This window comes from Mirounga angustirostris, unplaced genomic scaffold, assembly GCF_029215605.1.
Source record: "Mirounga angustirostris isolate CCGP_5_RB_7025 unplaced genomic scaffold, mMirAng1.0.hap1 SCAF_3, whole genome shotgun sequence".
NCBI classification, from domain to species: domain Eukaryota; kingdom Metazoa; phylum Chordata; class Mammalia; order Carnivora; family Phocidae; genus Mirounga; species Mirounga angustirostris.
Genome location: NW_026991711.1, coordinates 55,949,865 through 55,968,192, shown reverse-complemented (window position 1 = coordinate 55,968,192; position 18,328 = coordinate 55,949,865). Strand labels below are relative to the sequence as shown.

General features: G+C 46.2%; 1 protein-coding gene across 4 annotated transcripts in view; it reads left to right on the top strand.

The window, feature by feature from the left end:
* The window catches only part of RUBCNL (rubicon like autophagy enhancer), a 38,343-nt gene extending 24,180 nt beyond the window's left edge, over window positions 1–14,163 (top strand). For all 4 annotated transcript variants that reach the window (XM_064586097.1, XM_064586096.1, XM_045869459.3 and 1 more), the window contains 7 exons: window positions 793–938; window positions 2,500–2,564; window positions 8,663–8,901; window positions 9,862–9,923; window positions 11,234–11,387; window positions 11,924–12,014; window positions 13,213–14,163. In XM_064586097.1, the coding sequence (XP_064442167.1) occupies window positions 793–938; window positions 2,500–2,564; window positions 8,663–8,901; window positions 9,862–9,923; window positions 11,234–11,387; window positions 11,924–12,014; window positions 13,213–13,325 (870 nt within the window). In that variant the 3' untranslated portion in view covers window positions 13,326–14,163. The remainder of the gene's footprint in view (window positions 1–792; window positions 939–2,499; window positions 2,565–8,662; window positions 8,902–9,861; window positions 9,924–11,233; window positions 11,388–11,923; window positions 12,015–13,212) is intronic.
* The last annotated feature ends 4,165 nt before the right edge of the window (window positions 14,164–18,328 follow it).

The window sequence follows — 18,328 nt, the reverse complement described above, 5'->3', positions numbered from 1 at the left end:
AACCTAGGGGTAGGAATAAAGCACTCTGCAAGTGCAGAGAAGGAGCGTTTAATTTTATCAGGGGACTTGAGAAGGCCAATTGGAGATCTCAGGACTTGAAAACGGTAGCAGGTAGAAACACATGGAAGGGGAGCTTGGCAAAGGGCAGCAGGAGTAAAAGTGATGGGGGCGGGGTGGTGGTGGTGGCGTGTGGTATGTTTATTGAGCAGGGTGGCTTGCTGTGGTTGATAGCGTGTGTTTTTGTGTATCCGTGTTGAGCTTCCTGGGAAATTAGGTTTGAAGGATGTGGTCACATTGTGGAGGACATAGAATGCTACTTTGAGGAGTTTGCATGTTAAATGCGAACAGGAAAGTTGAATGGGTCAGAAGGAAGCCACTGGACATTTTTAAGCAGGGGAATGATCTTAAAAGAGCAGTTTCGGGGGAAGTCTGACAACAGCTGGGGGTTCTGGTGGGCAGCATCTGGCAGCCTATGGACTAAGAGCAGTAAGGCTTCTGCTGTGAATAAAAGCATTCTGGTCACAATGACCTACTACTTACAGTAATCTGAAGTCTGGAAACAAATGAACTCCCCAAAATACTAAGAAAAGTGATTTCAGCTGGATGGTGTTTCAAGCAAGTCTTCTGCAGATGGCTTTAGATACAGGGAGGGCTCCTTTCGTTCAGTCGAAAGCAGTTTTAATTTTTCATGGCAAATTTTCATGCTGGAGACACACTTGAATGTTCTTTTTCTTTCAGTTCCTGAAATATGCTTGTTTAGGTTGCTCTGCAATCCTCTTCTGTGTTATGCAGGTAGTGAATGAAGAGTGGGTCCAAAAAGACTTTGAATCCAGTGTGGATGTCATTCAGGAAATTACCCTTAAGTCGAAGATCAGAGGGGCTGAAGACTGGGAGCCCCCCAGATTTCAAATCATACTTAATGTTCATCCACCACTCAAGTAAGTCTGGGTTGTTGTGTGGGCCTCCAATCCAGGTAACAAGGTGTGTTGGGTCCCACCTCTTTGTGGAAGTAGGTGAGGGAAGAAAATTACACACCGAGGGATGAAGGAAAATTTGTTTTAGGAATAAGGAAAGTTGGGCATATTTTTCTGAGTTAGCTTCTTAGCTCCCTGTTTATCATGGGTTTTGGGGGGCTCTGTAAGTTTGACAAGTTGAGAATTTAACTATTTCCTTAATTACGTACATTACATAGCAATTGAAAATTAAGTAGGTTTAAAGGGGATTTTTTTTAAGTGGCTAATATTGAACCTTAAAAATCATATACAATAATTTTAAAAGACCACTCTATTCACCAGTACAATGTGAAAGAAAAATCAATGGATAAATTTTTTTAAAAGGGAAACTCTAATCCTGAGGAGGGCTCCTAATAGTTAAAAAATGCAACAGGATGCAAATAAAAATACCTTTGTTCTCTAAGAAGTAACAAAATCCTGAAAGACAAAACAACAAAAGAGGATGCAAAAGAAAAAAAGAAATAAACTCATTTTTATAAATGTATATGTATAAATAAAATATATAATAATTTAAGGTAGAAGTTTAATTTGTTTCTGAGAGTATATGACATTACAAGGGGACATTTTAACCAACTACAATTTCTCCATTCCTCTTGGCTTATATTTAGTGTGTTCCCAAACTGCAGCATAAAGAAGGGACTGGCAAAGGTTCTTGCCTTTGCCCCATGTAAGTGTCCTATAGGCTCTGTCTTGTGTTTTTCTTTTGAGAGAATGACAAGAAGGTCTCTGCGGTGCTTGGGCAGAAGAGCTCCTTCTCCAGACTTGGGGTGGGGTCACTCTCCTTAGCCAAGGCTATCTTTTCTCGAGAATTTCCCTATATCCTCTCTAAGGGAGACAGGTAGGGGTCCACACAGTTTTACGTTGGTCATTTTTGCTGACCCTAAGTTGTAATAAAATTTTGCAATTTCCTTTGTATTTCCAAATCACATATGAAGTTGTGGTGTCAACAGTTCAATAGAAGACACTTCAGTAGACTATCGCTCTCCAAATATGTTTGATACTTAGGTCTTACATGACCTCTTACTCATCCAAGTTTCTTTGGATCCATTTGTGAACTTCCCGGGCACATCACCTCTTGGTGTTTCATCTCCCTGAACTTTCTCGCACGCGTTGTGTGTTTCCAGTTTTCTCTGGTGGGGGTCCTGTGCATGCACAGTGAGCAGTCTCTAAAGATCCCATGGTGGAATAGTTATTCATGATACTGACTTCGGTTTTGGTGATAGCAGGGGTTTTTAAAAGGCCCAGAGATCTCAAAATAAACAAACAAACAAATAAATAAATAAAAATAAATAATAAAATAAAAGATCCAGAAATCTCAACTAAAAAACTCTGTTGAAGAATGTTATTTTTTTTTCCCAAATGAAAAATGACAAAATTAAGGCCCCGAGCCAAGAAAAGCACCATGATGTCGGTTTCTTTTCCAGTCAGTGAAAAATGCTCCATTGGCTACTTCTGAACTGTAACTGTGATCATTTTCTGTACTCAGGAGGGAACTCGTGGTAGCAGCCCAGAATTTTTTGTGTGCTGGTTGTGGAACTCCAATAGAACCTAGTAAGTATGAGCAGTGGATTACCTGTTGAGTATGCTGTGACGGGGGAAGAATAGCAAAGTTGGAGAGTGCACTGTTTTTGTGAACGATGCCTTTGATGAAGTTGTTACAAGAACTTCACAATACTGCCCTCTCTTTCATGAAGAGGCCATCGTGACCTATATATAAGGCTACATGGCTGGCCTGTTACCTCTTGGACCATCTCCTAGTTCTCTCCCCATTGGGCACTCAGCTCCAGCCACATGGCCTCCCTTCTGGTCCTTGAAGGAGGCAGGCTCACTCCTGACTTAGGGATTTGCATTTCTGCTTTTCTCGCCCTAGAATGACATCCCTATGGCTGGTTCCCTTACTTCCTGCACATCTTCACTCAGAATTTACAAGGTTTTCCCTGGCTGCCCTATTGAAAATGTCCACCTTGCCACACTCCTGGCCACAAACATACACGTGTACACTTTACCCTTCCTTATTTTTCATTCTAGTACTTATCTTCCTAAAATACTCTTTTAGATTCTACTAATTTTTCTTATCATTGGTCTGCGTCCCTGTCTAGATTCAAAGTTCCGTCAGGACAGACATGTTGTCTGTTTTATTCATTGCTCTATCCCCTGCTCTTTCAAGAGCACCTGGTGCACGGTTTCCTCTAAAGAGACTTGTTCCATGCTTGAATGGCTTATCAAGGAGCTAGCCAAACTCCTCTGAGAGGGTTTGAGGAGGTGGCCTAGAGGAATCATTCCTGGGCCAGCTGGGGACTAGAAAATCAGACTTCTTCCAGTCAGAAATGCAAATTGCCCACTGAAGACTCTGAATCACTTGTTCTGCTTATGAGGGCATCCACAGGTCTGACCTATAGAAGGCTGGGAAGAGGAGCTTTGCTGGAAAGGGTTCTCTTGGCCTTTGATAGGAAGTCTTGGAAGGAAAAAGACTTTGAGGACCTCCACCTCAGGAAAGAAATACAGAAAACAGCAATCTGTCTGGGATTCCTTCTATCATATTGAATGACAGTGCCCGCCATTCATCATAGTTGTAACTGGTTTCAGTTACAGGACTCATCCTCCCAGCTAGTCCGGTGGGGACCATGTTTGTTTGGTTAACCACTGTATCCTGGTTCCTCAGTATCGAGTGCATGATTGAGTGCATGAGTCAGAAACTATGAACACGTGACTGTGATTCCACCAACTTTTAAACGATCTCCTTAAGTTTGTTCAACTACGGAGATGTATGCCTTCCCTGGTGGCATAAACATGATCCTTCCCTCATGGAGCTTGCTTACAGGAAGGCAGAGTCATCAGCCAAGTGAACAGCAGGGATGATACTTGCCATGAAAGAGAAAGTCAAGAGTGCTGTGGGATTTACCGCATGGGAACTGAATCTGGGCTTGGGGGGCTGGGAGGGAGAAGTTCTGTAGGGAAGTGATTATCCCCAGAAGCATGTGCGTGTGTTTTGCGGGGGTAGGGGTCACCCCGAGCAAAGGGCCTGCAGCGATTGCAGAGAAGTCCTGTGTGACCAGAGAGTAATAAGGAGAGAAGAAAGCATGCTCACAGTTGCCCAGGGCACAGATGGTAGATGCGTTATCAGCCGCGGAGATAATTTTGGACTTTTCCTATGAACTTCCTATATAGTTCTTAGGATATATTTTGACTTTTTATTTCTTTAATTTTTTAAAAAAGATTTTATTTGAGAGAGAGAGAGCAAGCACAAGCAGGGTGAGGGAGAAGCAGACTCCCTGCCGAGCAGGGAGCCTGACTTGGGGCTCGATCTCAGAACCCTGAGATCATGACATGAGCTGAAGGCAGACGCTTAACCGACTGAGCCACCCAGGTGCCCCTTGACTTTTTATTTTAAGGTATTTTTGGACTTACAGAGGAGTTGCAAAAATGGTACAGAGATATTCTGTATTCCCTTCATCCAGCTTTCCCTTCTGTTAACGTCTTATAATCATCAGAGTATAATTACTACAACCGAGAACTTTGCATTGGTACAATCCTATTCACTCAGCCACAGACTTATTCAGATTTCACGCATGACCTTGATCTGCTCCCGGGTCCAATCCAGAATTGCACATGGCACGTAGTTGTCAGGTCTCCTTTGTTCCCTCCAGTCTCACACATGTTGAACCATTTGAAAAGTAAGCAGACAACATGACAGTTTACCCTTTAATACTTCAGCATGTTCTAAAAATAAGGATGATGAACAGTTAGCACACCAAAGGAAATTAATAACAATTCTCTAAATATTCTCTCATACTAGTCCATATTCGTTTGTTTTTCTCATGATGTCGTTTATAGCTAATTTTTCCACCCAGGTTCTAACCAAGTTTCATACACTGCATTTAGTTATTATTTCTCTTTAGCCATCTTTATTCTATACCTGCACAATCCAACATGGTAGCCACTAGCTCATGCGGCTATTTAAGATTTAATTTAAATTAACTAAAGTTAATAATCCAGTTCCTCAGGCACACTAGCGACATTTCAAGTGCTCAGTAGCCACATGGGACTCGTAGCTACCACATTGGATGGTACGGGCTTAGAACATTTCCATCCTCCCAGAAAGTTCTGTTGGACAGCACCGTTCTAGAATTTGTCCTTCCTATTTTTTTTTTTTTTTCTGTGACATTGACTTCTCCTCCAGTGAGAAACAGCTGTGGTTTTAGAGCAGGGCTTCTCAATTTCAGTACTACTTGACTTTGTTGTACGGCTGTCCTGTACATTCTAGGACACTCAGTAGCATCATCAGATGCCCCTGGTGGCTCCCCAATTACGACAACTGGAAATATCTCCAGATATTTCCAAATATTCTTAGAGAGAAAAAAAAAATCACCCCTGGTCTAGAACAGCTGGTTTAGGATGCGTCGTTTGGCTCTGTTTTAATTAAAGGACTCAAGAAACCGAAAGAAAGAGACATAATTTATTCTGTATTAATAGTGTAGTATTTAGTAGATAGTCAATGAAATTTGATGAATGAGTGACTGGATATTGAAATGTTAAGATTGTAGATTTTAGGGAAAGATGAATTACATCAGGAAAATTTATTGGCCCCGTCTGTCCCCCTTTCTCTTCCCATCTTGCTAAGTTTGATCAGAAATGTAGAGTGCAAGGGCCAGAGCATACCTTCCTTTGGGCCCATTTTATAGAAAATGTATCAAGGCCCTGTCACAAGCAAAAAAATACTCATTATCTGCCAAATCAGAAATCTTAATCCGGGGTGGGAAATAGACACATACAACTGACTTCTCAAGATCTGAAATTTAAGAACTCAGACATTAAGCACTTAACAAGTTCTTAACAATAATTCGCCAACCCTAGTTGTGTGTACTTATAGTTGAACCTGGTTATTTATGATTCCATATTTGCAGATTCATCTATTCGATAAAATTTATTGGTGACCACAAAATCATTACTCATGGTGTTTTCATAGTCATGCCCAAATATGCACAAAGCACCAAAAATTTGAGTTGCCTGAAATTTGAGTTGCCTGATGCACACGTTTCCAGCAGAAGGCAATGCTCTGCCTTGTTTTATTTCTCACACTTTAAATAAGGCCTTCTCATGGTTTATTGAATGCCTTTTTTTTTTTTTACAGTTTTGCATTTTTTGTTGGCGATTTAGCTGTTTAAAATATCCCCCACATGTAGTACTGAAGTGCTCCTAAGCACGAGAAGGTTATGATTTGCTTTATGGAAAATATACATGCATTAGATAAGCTTCATTCAGGCATGAGTTATAGATAGTTCTGTCGGCCCTGAATTCAATGATATAACTAAATATAACAAAATAATATATTGTTGGTAATGTATATATAAGATTATTATTGTTGGTATATTATTGGTAATATATATAAGGTTGTTAAAAATAAATTATAACAAAATATATTAAGTACAGTGTCTTTAAGCAGAAAACACACATGAAACAAGGTTATATACTGACCAGTTGGTGAAAATGTTGTTACCACAGGCTCACAGAAGCCTAAACCTGTATTTCCCTCAGGAGCATACTTCAGTCTTCACGAATTTGGTGTTCATGACAACTTTATAGAGCATAAACTATTGTAAATAATAAGAATCAATGGGTGCTACCGGGGTCTGAGGGATAATTTGGGCAAGCGCAAAGGCATTAGCTCCTCGCCCTTGCCCTCCGTCGAATGCGGCAGAGGATGAGGGGGCTATGATGGCCACAAGCTGGAGCTTCAGGCCAGACGTGGGTGGGAATCCCACTGGCCTGCTCCCTGTGTGTCTCTGGCATAAGCCGATTATTATTCCCTGTCTCTGCTCTCATCAGTGAAATAAGGGAAGTAATAGCCCCAGAGAATGACACAGCGTAGGTGAGACTTTTAACCAGAGCATGACACAAAGTAAGTGCTCAGTAAAGGATTGCTCTTGCAGTCACTCAGGCCCTGTTGATTGATTGATTGATTGATTGATTGGTTTTGTTTTATTTTATTTTTTTGGTAAACATATGTGCAGAAGCATATAGGACTAGCAATGTACTTAACTCATTGAAAGCTCACGTTATTCAAGTAACATCTCCTTTCATTAAGATATAAGTGGCCTTGTTTATTCTGGAAGCTGGTATGAGGAAACTAGATTTAGAATCTGCAGTGTCCCAGGTACTTTGGTAGCTGCTTTCCCACCCAGCAATTCATTTCATCTTTGCAGCATGTATCGTCTAATATTTGTATTATACCTTATGGTATTTTCATTACAAAGAAACCCGTGAGTCAAAGGGTGAATGATAAATATCATCCTCGCTCGTCTTAGACTCAGATGTTGAGGGAGGGACACAGGGGAGACTTAACTGAATTGCTGTCTTTTTCTTAAACTTGGTGGTGGGTACCCAGGGATTTGTTGCCTTTGTCCCTATACCTTTTGCTTGTCAATATATTTTGTTAGATATATTTCTGAAAGCAATGCATGCTCATTTTAGCAAATTAAAAAATGCAAAAGAACGAAAATCCTTTCTCCCGCGCTTTAGAAGTATTCACTACTGGCTTTTTAGTGAGGATCTCTTGGACGGTGTATGTGTATTTTTAAAAGCAAAATCAAGATCGCAGTATACCTATCTGGAACTGGATGTCCACTGCCCACACTCATCCATGAAATTCATCGGTTCTCTGTCATTTCATTGTTGAGTACACCATACTTGTCTAGCCAGTTGCTTCTTAATGTATCTTTAGATTGCTGTCCCCCGCTCCCACTATAAATGTGCTGTATGAACACCTCTCTGTATCTCCGTGTGTGCATGTTAGCATTTCTGTCTGGTGTCACAGAAGTAGGATTCCCACTACACACTGAAGAGTTAAAAGTATATCATGGAAATGTCCTCCGAGAAAGTCCCCTCCTGTCAGCCCTGAGAGTGAGTGTCCGCCCCTCTGCACCTCGCCTGCTCTGGGTCCTCTACCTTTGTGAGAGTTTGATGCAAAACCAAGGAGTTCACTCTTTCAACACGCACGTCTTTGTTGTCGAGATGGTTTTTCACATCATTCCTGGTCATCGGCATTCCATGTTTCCACGTCTCGCCTATTCCCATCCTTGGTGCATTTCTGTAATGTGTTTCCCATGGATTTATCCAGGAAGTCTTTGGGGTGCTACTCCCTAAGAGCGTACCTGGCGTGCTTGACAATTTACCAAGCACTTTCGGTCCGTGTGATATCCCAGAATCTAGTTCTGAGCTGCTTTTTATGGCCTCAGGCTACTTGGCCTGAGGAGATTCCCACCAGCGCTCAGGCTGCCTGCCAGCCCAGCCGGAGGCAGAGGGTGGCGCCCACCCGATTGCTAGACTCCAAATCTCATGTTCTTTTGGCTACAGCGCAGTTTACAATGCCCGTCTTCCAAATTCAGGAGTACTGGTGCTGGGGTGGGGGGGGCGGTGTCTCTTTTTTCTGACTCCTGTTTTGGGACAGCAACACTCGGGAGTGGCCATAACAGACGGCCTCCAGTCCCCGCCCCAGCCTTCGCAGCTGCGGCGGGTCCAGCGCAAGCCCAGCAGTCCGAGGCTTGAACCCCGGTGGGAATGGGAAGCGGGGGGCGGGGGGCGGAGGGCTGCCAGCCGAGGTGAGCTGTGCTCCCCTCCCGCCCCCCCCCCCCGCCCTTGTGCTCTTGCAGAGTTTGTGAAGCGCCTGCGGTACTGCGCCTACCTGGGGAAGTATTTCTGTGACTGCTGCCACACCTACGAGGAGACCTGCATCCCTGCCCGGATCCTGACCACGTGGGACTTCAGGAAATACTACGTCAGCCATTTCTCCAGACGGCTGCTGGACAGCCTGTGGCACCAGCCCGTTTTCAATTTGCTGAGCGTTGGCCCCGGCCTGTACGCCAAGGCCAAGGAACTGGACAGAGCGAGGGTGAGCAGCTGCCTCCGCGGGGGAGGCGCGGCCGGTGGCGCCGAGGGCCCTGGCCGCCAATGCGCCTCGCGCCTTCTGGGTCTCCGGGGGCACCCAGGCGGACCCTCCGCGGGGCGGGTTTACCGCCAGCCGCTGGAGCTTTAGCTTCACGGCCCCCCTTCCAAGGCCGCGTACCAAATTTCCTATTTACGCATAGTTTGGCATTTATACCTAGCTTTTGAAATTTATTTATTAGTAGTTTTAAAATAAACTTGTTTATGTTTAAGGTGTGCAGCATGGTAATTTGATATTCAAATGCAAGTGAAATAATTACTGGTCAAGATAATTAACATATCCAGCTCCTCGCAGTTACGGGGTGTGTGTGTGTGTGTGTGGGTGGGTGGTGGGAGCACCTGAAATGTACTCTCTTAGCAAATTTCCAGTCCTCAATACAGTATTATTAACTATAGTCATCATACCATATATTAGATCTCTAGACTTACTCATCCTACACAACTGCACCTTTGTTCCCTTTGACCAGCATCTCCCCATTTGCCCCACCTCCGCATCCCTGGAGAGCTCTGTTCAACTCTTTGCTTCTGTGTATTTGTCTTTTTTAGGATTCCACGTGTAAGGGAGACCAGGCAGCTTTTTTCTTTCTGTGTCTGTCTTGTTTCGCTCGGCACAATGCCCTCCAGTTTCATCCATGTTGCCACAAAGGGCAGGATCTCCATCTTTTATACATAGTTTTGTGTTTTCCTCAAAGAAGGCCCCCAGTGGTTGTGTAAGCTTCAGGCTCCACTCAACTTGGGTCCCTCCTGGACTCAGTCAGGAACCCCTGCTATATAGACTGTTTACTTCAAAGGCTTGTCTTACAGAGTTGTAGCATTTCAAAGTTAGAAATAACATTTAAATTTGATTTATACATTTTCTGTGCCGTCGATCGCATTAACTTTTCCCCCGTTTGGTTTCTCACATTAGGAAACCCGGGAGCAGCTTTTTCATATCAAGAAGATGTTGAAGACCTGCAGGTTTGCTGAAAGGTACTGGGGTTGGCTGGGCCAGGCCCGGCCTGAGGGGCGGGGAGGGCTCGGAGCCTCCACACATCTGCCAGTCCCCTGGGTGCCACCTGGTCCCACCTCCTCCAGTCCACAGGGCCCCTTAGCACAGCGACTCCCTCGGGCCTCTCCTTGGTGATGCAGACCCTGCTTTTGAATTAAATTTCTTGGGGAGGAGCATGTCTCCTGTAGTTATCTGGCCTTAAGCTCTACCTCATGGCGGTGGTGTGACAGGTTAATTACTTCTCAGGCTGTCAGTTTTCTTGTCTGTAGCATATAACATTCCCCACAATTACTGTCTACAAAAATTTCTTGAGTATCCATTCTGTGCTTCAGATAAACAATCCACAGTACTCATGTTACATCCAGGGGGAAAGCACACACCCATCACTGCCGGACTGTGTGTTAGACATAGATGCACGGGGCCCTGAGGACACAGAAGAGGCAACATTTAGGTCCTAAGGGCTGGGCGGGGCCCCTCTGTGGGTCACAGAGCTTCTTGGAGAAAAAGGCTGAGCTTGAAGAGCTAGTCGGACTGAAGAAGAAGTGTCAGGGATCCCCCAGCAGAAGGTGCAGTGTGAGCGAGCATCTCAGGCCAGATGGAGAATTCAGCCCAGTTTGGCATGACTGGAATGTCAAGTCCAGTGTAGGCAGTGGCTGGCTTGGGCATGCGTGCATGGTGATGCCACTAACTGATTTAGGGAATTCAGGGGGAGATCAGTAGGGGTTGGAGACAGTTACAATCAGTATGTGAATGTCCTTGGGGCACACAGGTGGCTACGATCAGCTCACAGTTGGATGCTTGGGTCTTGTGCTTAGTGCTGGACTCCTGGATGGGGGAGTCACGCACCTGCCTACAAGCAGTGCTTCTCCTGTTGGCTGGACAATAGTCAGCATGCGGATGGACTTGAAATTGAGCTGGAATGAATAAGGTAGTCTTTTTTTTTTTTTTTTTTAAATCTCAGTACATGTTTCCAAGACTTGAAAAATCAATGTGCAGTTGTTTTTTGCTCAGTATCTACATGGGCAGACTGCAAGAGATAGGTTTTTCTGCTGGTTCAGCTTTTTGAAATCCGCTTTTATGGAATTTTTTCCTGGCTTCCAAACAGACTTGCAAAATGTCAGACGGTGAGTCAAGTCAACTTGCTCTTGGGGTTTGGTTTTTTTTTTTTTTTTTGGAGTTCAAAAAAAATTAAGTGTGAGCGCCAGAGAAAACCACTGGCTGCTCAGCCTTCTTGTGTCATGGCCTCTGCATGGGTGGCTGTCTGAATTGCTCTTTGTTTCCTCCCTGGCAGCGAGCTAAAGGAGTTTGAGCAGGTGCCGAGGCACTTGACTGATGAGCTCCACCTGTTCTCCCTGGAGGATCTGGTCAGGGTCAAGAAAAGGCTGCTGGTGCCCTTGCTCAAGGACATTCTAAAAGCTTCCATCGCACATGTGGCCAGCTGTGAGGTAAGGTGCACCCGGGATCGGTGTGTCCCTGAGCTGTCCCTTACCCATCAGGACCTGGGATGAGTGTTCTGCACTTGACCTCATTTAACCCCCACCAACCAGGAGGGAAGTGTGGGGAACACTATTTCCAGATGAGAGAAATGAGGTTCAGAGCTATTCGGTAACCGCCAAGATCGTCGTGCTGGCAAGTGGCAGGGCCGGGAAGCAAGCCTGGGCCAAGTGACTTCTTAGTGTCGGTGCCAAGCCCTGCTCGGGGCCTTGCCTGACTCCCATCTGCCCTGACGTGCCAAGGACAGCCGTGTGGACTTGGGATCCAGGGCTGTGAAATCTCTCCAGGCAAAGCAGATGCACACACACTGTTCGCATTCGTTTACCCTACTATAGCGTGATATAGCATCCCGTTCCTTCTAGAGGCTGGGGTGCCGGACACTTAAAAACAGATGTTTATAAAGTTCTGTAAAAGTAGTGATTTGGCTTCTCCATCCAAAGAAACGTTGCCAAGGAGGATTTCAACTTTTTGGGCCCTTCTCTTGCAGCTGTGTCGAGGGAAGGGCTTCATTTGTGAATTCTGCCGGAGTACAGCCGTCATCTTCCCCTTTCAGACCGAGACATGTAGAAGATGTGCAGGTATCTTAACAACTTCGTAACGTCAGCTTGATAATAGCTTAGTAACTGAAGCACAAAATTAGCTTAATGGCAACTTAATCATTTAAGCGCAACGTTGTTTAAAGTATAATGATGCTGGTGCGTGCTTGCATGTTGGGTAGGAGCTCGTGGAGTTTTGGGTGCATGGGGAGGAGTATTTGGGTGGGGCGTGGATGAAGGGCGACGTCTCCCCATATAGTGTTTGGAGGCAAGAGTGGTCCCCCTTTTGCCTGTGCCCCCGTTCTTTCCCACCAGGACAGGCCACAGCCACCGCCCCAGTTTTAGAATAGGACCATGGTCATGCCTAAGGCCGAGGTGCTGTCTCTGGCACCTGTCGCACTCCAAGGGCAGTTTGAGTCGTTGTCACGGAAACCATGTACCCCGAAAGACCTAACGCATTTACTATGCGGCTCTTCACAGCAGAGATTTTCAGACCTTGTCTGACTGTGTGTATTCATGCTCGAGGAAATCCCGTGATCTCTAAACTGTTTCGTGGGAGAGATCTGACCGTGCATTTCTGCCTTTACCCTTGAGAAGAGCCATTCTTCCCCTGAGACCACACCAGCACTTAGGCAGGGTCCTTAGGCAGGATCGCAGGAGAGGCTCCGGGGCACGGATGTGCATGCAGAAAGCTCCTGGGGCGTGTTCGCAGGCTCCACACCTGTGGGGGGTGTGAAGTCAGCAGGACTTGGCAGAGGGAGAGGGGGAACCGTGATGTGGTAGCAGGCAGCAAAGGCTCAGCACATCCCACAGGGCACTCCGAAGCAGGATGGCCTTTCGCGTTGTCACGTACTGGGGACGGGGGCCAGCCAGACCTTTAAGCCCCACGTTGATCAGTCACCGGATGTAGGCCAGTGCCAGCAAAGGGAGATGACCTTGAGGGAGGGAGGGTGGGAGGCAGGTCTCTCCAGTTAGGGTCATTTCCAGTTAGGGCCGCCTCCTGAGAGTGGGATGGGGGGGGGGGGTACGGCAGCATCCACCGCATCAGACTCTCTCGGCCTCGTGTTCGGACATACCGGGGACTTCAGAATCCCGCGGTTTCCACAACCTTCCTCATTTCCTGTTGTACGACTGGTTTCTGGATTCAGACCACCTCTCTCCCCCGGGTGGGGATGAGCATCTGTACATATGTGAGAAGACGAGATAGGCCGCTCGCTGATGGCTGTCCTCCTACTCGTAGGGTGCAGAGCTTGCTTTCACAAGCAGTGTTTCCGGTCCTCCGAGTGCCCCCGGTGTGCGCGGATCACAGCTAGGAGAAGACTTTTGCAGAGTTTACCTTCTGCAGCAACATGATGCCCTGAGTGTCGTGGAAAAGACTGTTCAACATGCCTTATAACACCGATTCGTGTCTATTATTGATCATATTGTTTCAGATGCTGAGTATTGTATGTTAAGAAAAAATGGCCAATATCGTTTTTTATTATAGATATTTAATGTTTTAAAAAGAATGCACGTTTTTTTGTTATTAAGCATAGGTTTGTTACTGGTGGTTTTGTTTACAGATGTTCAGTGTTTTTGCTGCTACTGTATTTTTTTAAAGAGTTTTTTTTTTTTTGATACTTCTTAAATCGTATTTGAGTGGTTGTATGTAGCTAATATTGGAACCTATTTTTGTATGAATTGTAACTGACAAGACAAATTACTCCGTTCGTCTTTCTATAAAGCTTGTTTTTGTGAAACGGATTGGTACTTTCAATGAACAAAAATGCAACCATTGATCCGTTTACTCCCGGTTTTTTTCCGACTTAAATGCCATTTTGTAATTGTGTCTGTATTACGGATTTTCCTTATTCCAGGGTTGGTATAGAGAGTACACATTACTTCTGCAGGTGCATCGATTACAAGAGGAGCTTGAGTTGCTTAGCGGTGCCTGGAGCTGCTGGTTGAAGCTGTTGACTCTCTGTAGCTCTCTTCGAGGTGCACAAATCCACCCTGCATTTGCCATCTCTCTTCCGCACACTAAGTCAAGGGAGGCACCGCTGAGTAGAACGTCATCCCTGCCCTTTAGGATTTCGTCTCATTGATATAAAACTGAATATAAGGTATTTACAGACTTAAATTGTGAGAAACTACTGTTAATGAACAATGTGATTTTAGTAATAACAATAAAATCATAGACATCGATTAAAAAGGTAAGGTAAATCACTAAACCGTTATGAATTTATTTTTCCTAAGATTTCTTTTATTTATATGCTTTCTTGAGACATGTGAGTCTGGTTTATTTTCTCCTACCTCCTATATAGTGTCTCCTACTTGAGAAGGGTCCTGGGCCCGGGTCCCTTCCTGGCACATCTTCAGTCTGGAGCTTGGGGGTCATATCCCCCGGGACTCACATGCCCTAACTAATCCTATTCCAAATGAACTTCTCAAACAGTAGGGGTAGGCAATAGAGTGGTACTCGTTCTCCCCTAACCCCGTCCAGTTGTGTGTGTGTGTGTGTGTGTGTGTCTGTGTTATTCAGTGGGATAATATTGAGCACATGAAAGAAATGAGTGTCTCCTACCAATCTGGTATCTTCTCATCCTGTTACTTGTTTTCACATCCTGGATGCATCCAGAGCTGTGCTCCCATTCACTATTTAAGCCAGGTCTCTCTCTCTCTCTCTTTTTTAAGATTTTATTTATTTGAGAGTGAAAGAGAGACCACAAGCAGGGGGAGCGGCAGAGGGAGAGGGAGAAGCAGGCTCTCCACCAAGCAGGGAGCCCGATGCGGGGCTCGGTCCCAGGACCCCGGGATCATGACCTGAGCCGAAGGCAGATGCTTCACCAACTGAGCTACCCAGGTGCCCCTAAGCCAGGTCTCTTTTAAATAGAAATTTAGGTACATGGGATACGATAAATAAGATCAAATTTAAAGGAGTGTTTTATTCTTACCTGTAGCTTATAGTCCTTCTTAGGAATCAAGAGTCAGAGTGGTATGTTAATATTCCTTATAACATCTCTATGAATTTATGTCAACATCTTCATTTCACAAGTAAGACAACAGGCTGAGAGAAGAGAAATTACCTAAGTTCCCACAGGTCGTGCCCAGGAGAGCTGGCGTGGGCATCTGAGTCCGCCTGCCTCCAAAGCCCATGTTCCTCGCCCCTACCCATGTGCTATCTTTTTGAGATAATACAAGCAAAACCAATCCTGGCTTGTAAGTGCTGGTCAGACCTTAGCTAGCAGCATTGGGCTGAGGGCTTTCTCACTCATTCTCTCGTGCTGCTTTGAAGAAGTTTCTGCGGCTTCTGCCGTGTGCAGGCTGCCGTGTTTGCGAGGCACTGGGACGTGCACGTGTGAGCCTCCTCACTGGTGTTGAGGAGGGAAGAGAGCACCACCGCCGGGAGGAGGTGAAGAAGGTGATGCTTTTGATTTTTTATTTTGAGGAAGAATGAGTCAATATAAACAGCCACTCAATGGGTTTGGCTGAGACGTGGTCCCTCCACGCTGTGGTCATGGACGCTTCTTCCCAGTGAGGTGCCCCTTAGAACCCAGAAGCGGCCCCAGCATATGTGCAGCGCCCTGTGGGGAAGTGATTGGTTATGACATATATTGCTCTTTAACGGGACTCACTCACTCTCCTGGTTTTTCCGGGCAGCTCATCCCTGGCTGCCAGAAGGAAGATCGGGACTTGGTCTTTCCCATCAGACTCGTACCCGCTGTGAGGTATCAAGCTGCAGTGCTGTGGTCCCAATGATCAGTTTTGCCTTTACACTGTTCACTTGGGACATTCCAGCAACATGTCCCTTGCAGTCACGATTCTCAGCTGCAGTAGGGAGTTATACCAGGGGACGTGGAGCGAGGACGGGTGAGGCCTCTCGGAGATGTGCTGGTGGGTTGACCTGGGAGAGAATTATTGGATGCATTCCCAGATCTGCCACTTCGTATTCGTGTGACTCTGGGCAAGCTACTTAAACGCTCCATGCCTCTCTTTATAAAATGGGGGATAATAAATATATGCAGTTGAAATGAAGATTAGACATGAAAATGAAGCACCCAGCAGAGGGCCTGGTACAAGCAATTATCAAGTGGTAATACTTAGGTCTAGACAAATTAAAAACTGAGTCGTACCACCTATTTTCTGTGTATCTCTGAGTAAGTTACTCTGTGTCTCTGTTTAGTATGCAGATTAGAACAATACCTACTATTGTGGGTTGAATTGTATCCCTCTGCCAAAAAAAAAAATGTTGAAGTTCTCACTCTAGGTACCTGTGAATGTGACCTTATTTGGAAATAGGTCTTTGACGATGTAATTACGATGAGGTCATACTGGGTTGGGATGGATCCTGATATAATGACTGGTGTTCTTATAAGGAAAGGGAAATTCGGACAGAGACACAGACACAGAAATCACAGGGAGAATGCCATGTGAAGGAGACAGACCCTGGGGCCATGTGTCCAAAAGCCAAGGAACACGGGGTACTGCAGGCAAGCAGCAGATGTTAGAAGGGAGGCGTGGAGCAGTCTCCCTCGCGGCCTCAAGAAGGAACCAACCCTGTGGACACCTTGGCTTTGGACTTCTAACTTCCAGAATGGTGAGAGAAAAAATGTCCGTTGTTTTAACCCCCTCGGTTTGCGGTCATCTGTTGCCACAGGCCTGGGAGACCAATGCACCAATATTCGGGGTCATCAGGAGGGCTAAATGGTGAGTGAGTGGCACGGTTCCTGGCATCCTCCGTGTTCTCGATCTCTTACCTTCAGGCATCAAGACACAGAAAATGGACTCTGAACGGTAACAACGGCACGGAAACTATACCATCTCTCGATCTGTGGGCGTCTGTACGGGTAGAGATCCCCACACACAGAGCAATGGCGACTGAGGCTACCGCCGCCTCTCCTACTCCCGTCCTCGAGCAGCGGGGAGAGCCGCCCCCCTCGGGGAGTGGGGGTAGCCATGAGCTTGGAAGGTGCTGCTTTGAATCATTGTGGGGGTGGCTGGGGAAGTGGCTATTACTTCACATTAAAAAGCAAATGAATCCATCTTGATGTTCAGATTTCACAGAAATTGGAGTATACCTTCAGACCAATCTCGAGGGGGGCATCGATTGTGAGCATTAAAAAGGCCCCTCCTTTCCCTCGTTGCCTACACAGGGTGCTCGCTGCTGGCCACACTCATGGGCGTCTGCGTGTAACGGGGACAGATTCTAGCAGCCCTGCCCCATCCCAGGTCCCTGTGGAGGACCTCAGAGGGGGAGAGAGACTGCCAAATAGAAGGTGTTGTGGTGTCCTATGGAATAACTTTGGTTCTGGACAAAGGAGGTTACTTTCATAGACCTTTGCTCTAGGTGCTTAGAGTGTCAGCCTAAGGCTCCAACTTCAGATCAAGTCTGAGGCATCACTGGACACCCATCAGGCAGAGGAGAAGATCCATGTTGCTGTGGAGAAAGACCCATTACAAAGGCCATGAAGGAATAAGCAGAATATGGGTCAAAGTATAAACTGGAGCCGGAGGTTGAGGGCAGGCCAAAGTGTCCTCAGTGCCGCCACCCAGCCCCGGGCATGGGGAACAAGGCTCAGACTCACGGGACAAGGTGCCCACAGTCACCCCTAGGGAGGCAGGCAGGGGCAGGGTGGCAAGTAAAGTAAATAGAAGTCGGAGAGGCAGGTTTAGTTGAAACACTGAAGGAGTGGCAGGATCCACTTGGGACACCACCATGAGAGCTCATGGAAACTGATCCTTGAAGGCTCAGCCAGACTCCACAGTGAAGGCAAGGGAGGGAAGAGGCCCCAAGTGAGGAAGGGCAGCCCAGAGGCAGTGAGGCAGACCGCAGGCTTCTCTGGGGAAGGGCGCGTAGACGAGCATAGAACTGAGGGATTTGGTCGGGGAGGAAGCCAGAAAGGTTAGCAGGACCTAGAACGTGGAGCCTAGTGAGGCAGGAAGGAGGCAGGAAGCTTTGAAGGATTTGGGGAGAGAGAGGCTCACAACTCAACCTCTACACAGGAAGATAATGCTGGGTCCAGGTTGAGGATGGATGGGAGCCGGGAACTGTAGGCTGCCCAGCTGATGAGATGAGGCTCTGAGCCAGGGCTGCCATGGAAGAAATGAGAAGGGAAAGATGCTTGAAAAGGCGGGGAAGAACTGGCGGGAGGGGAACGAGGCACTCGTTCTCAGGCATAAACTTCGGGGGAACCTGAAAACTCAAGAGTCAAGAGAAATCATGTTTTGTGCAATATTTTTTAAAAATTAATGTCAAAAAACTCATGATGAACAAAATATCAACATTTCAAATACAGAGAGGATCCTATGGGGCGCTGGCTCACCTCGGCCTCATGCGGCTGCCCCGAGCCCCAGCCGGGGTAGGAATGGGGGGCACG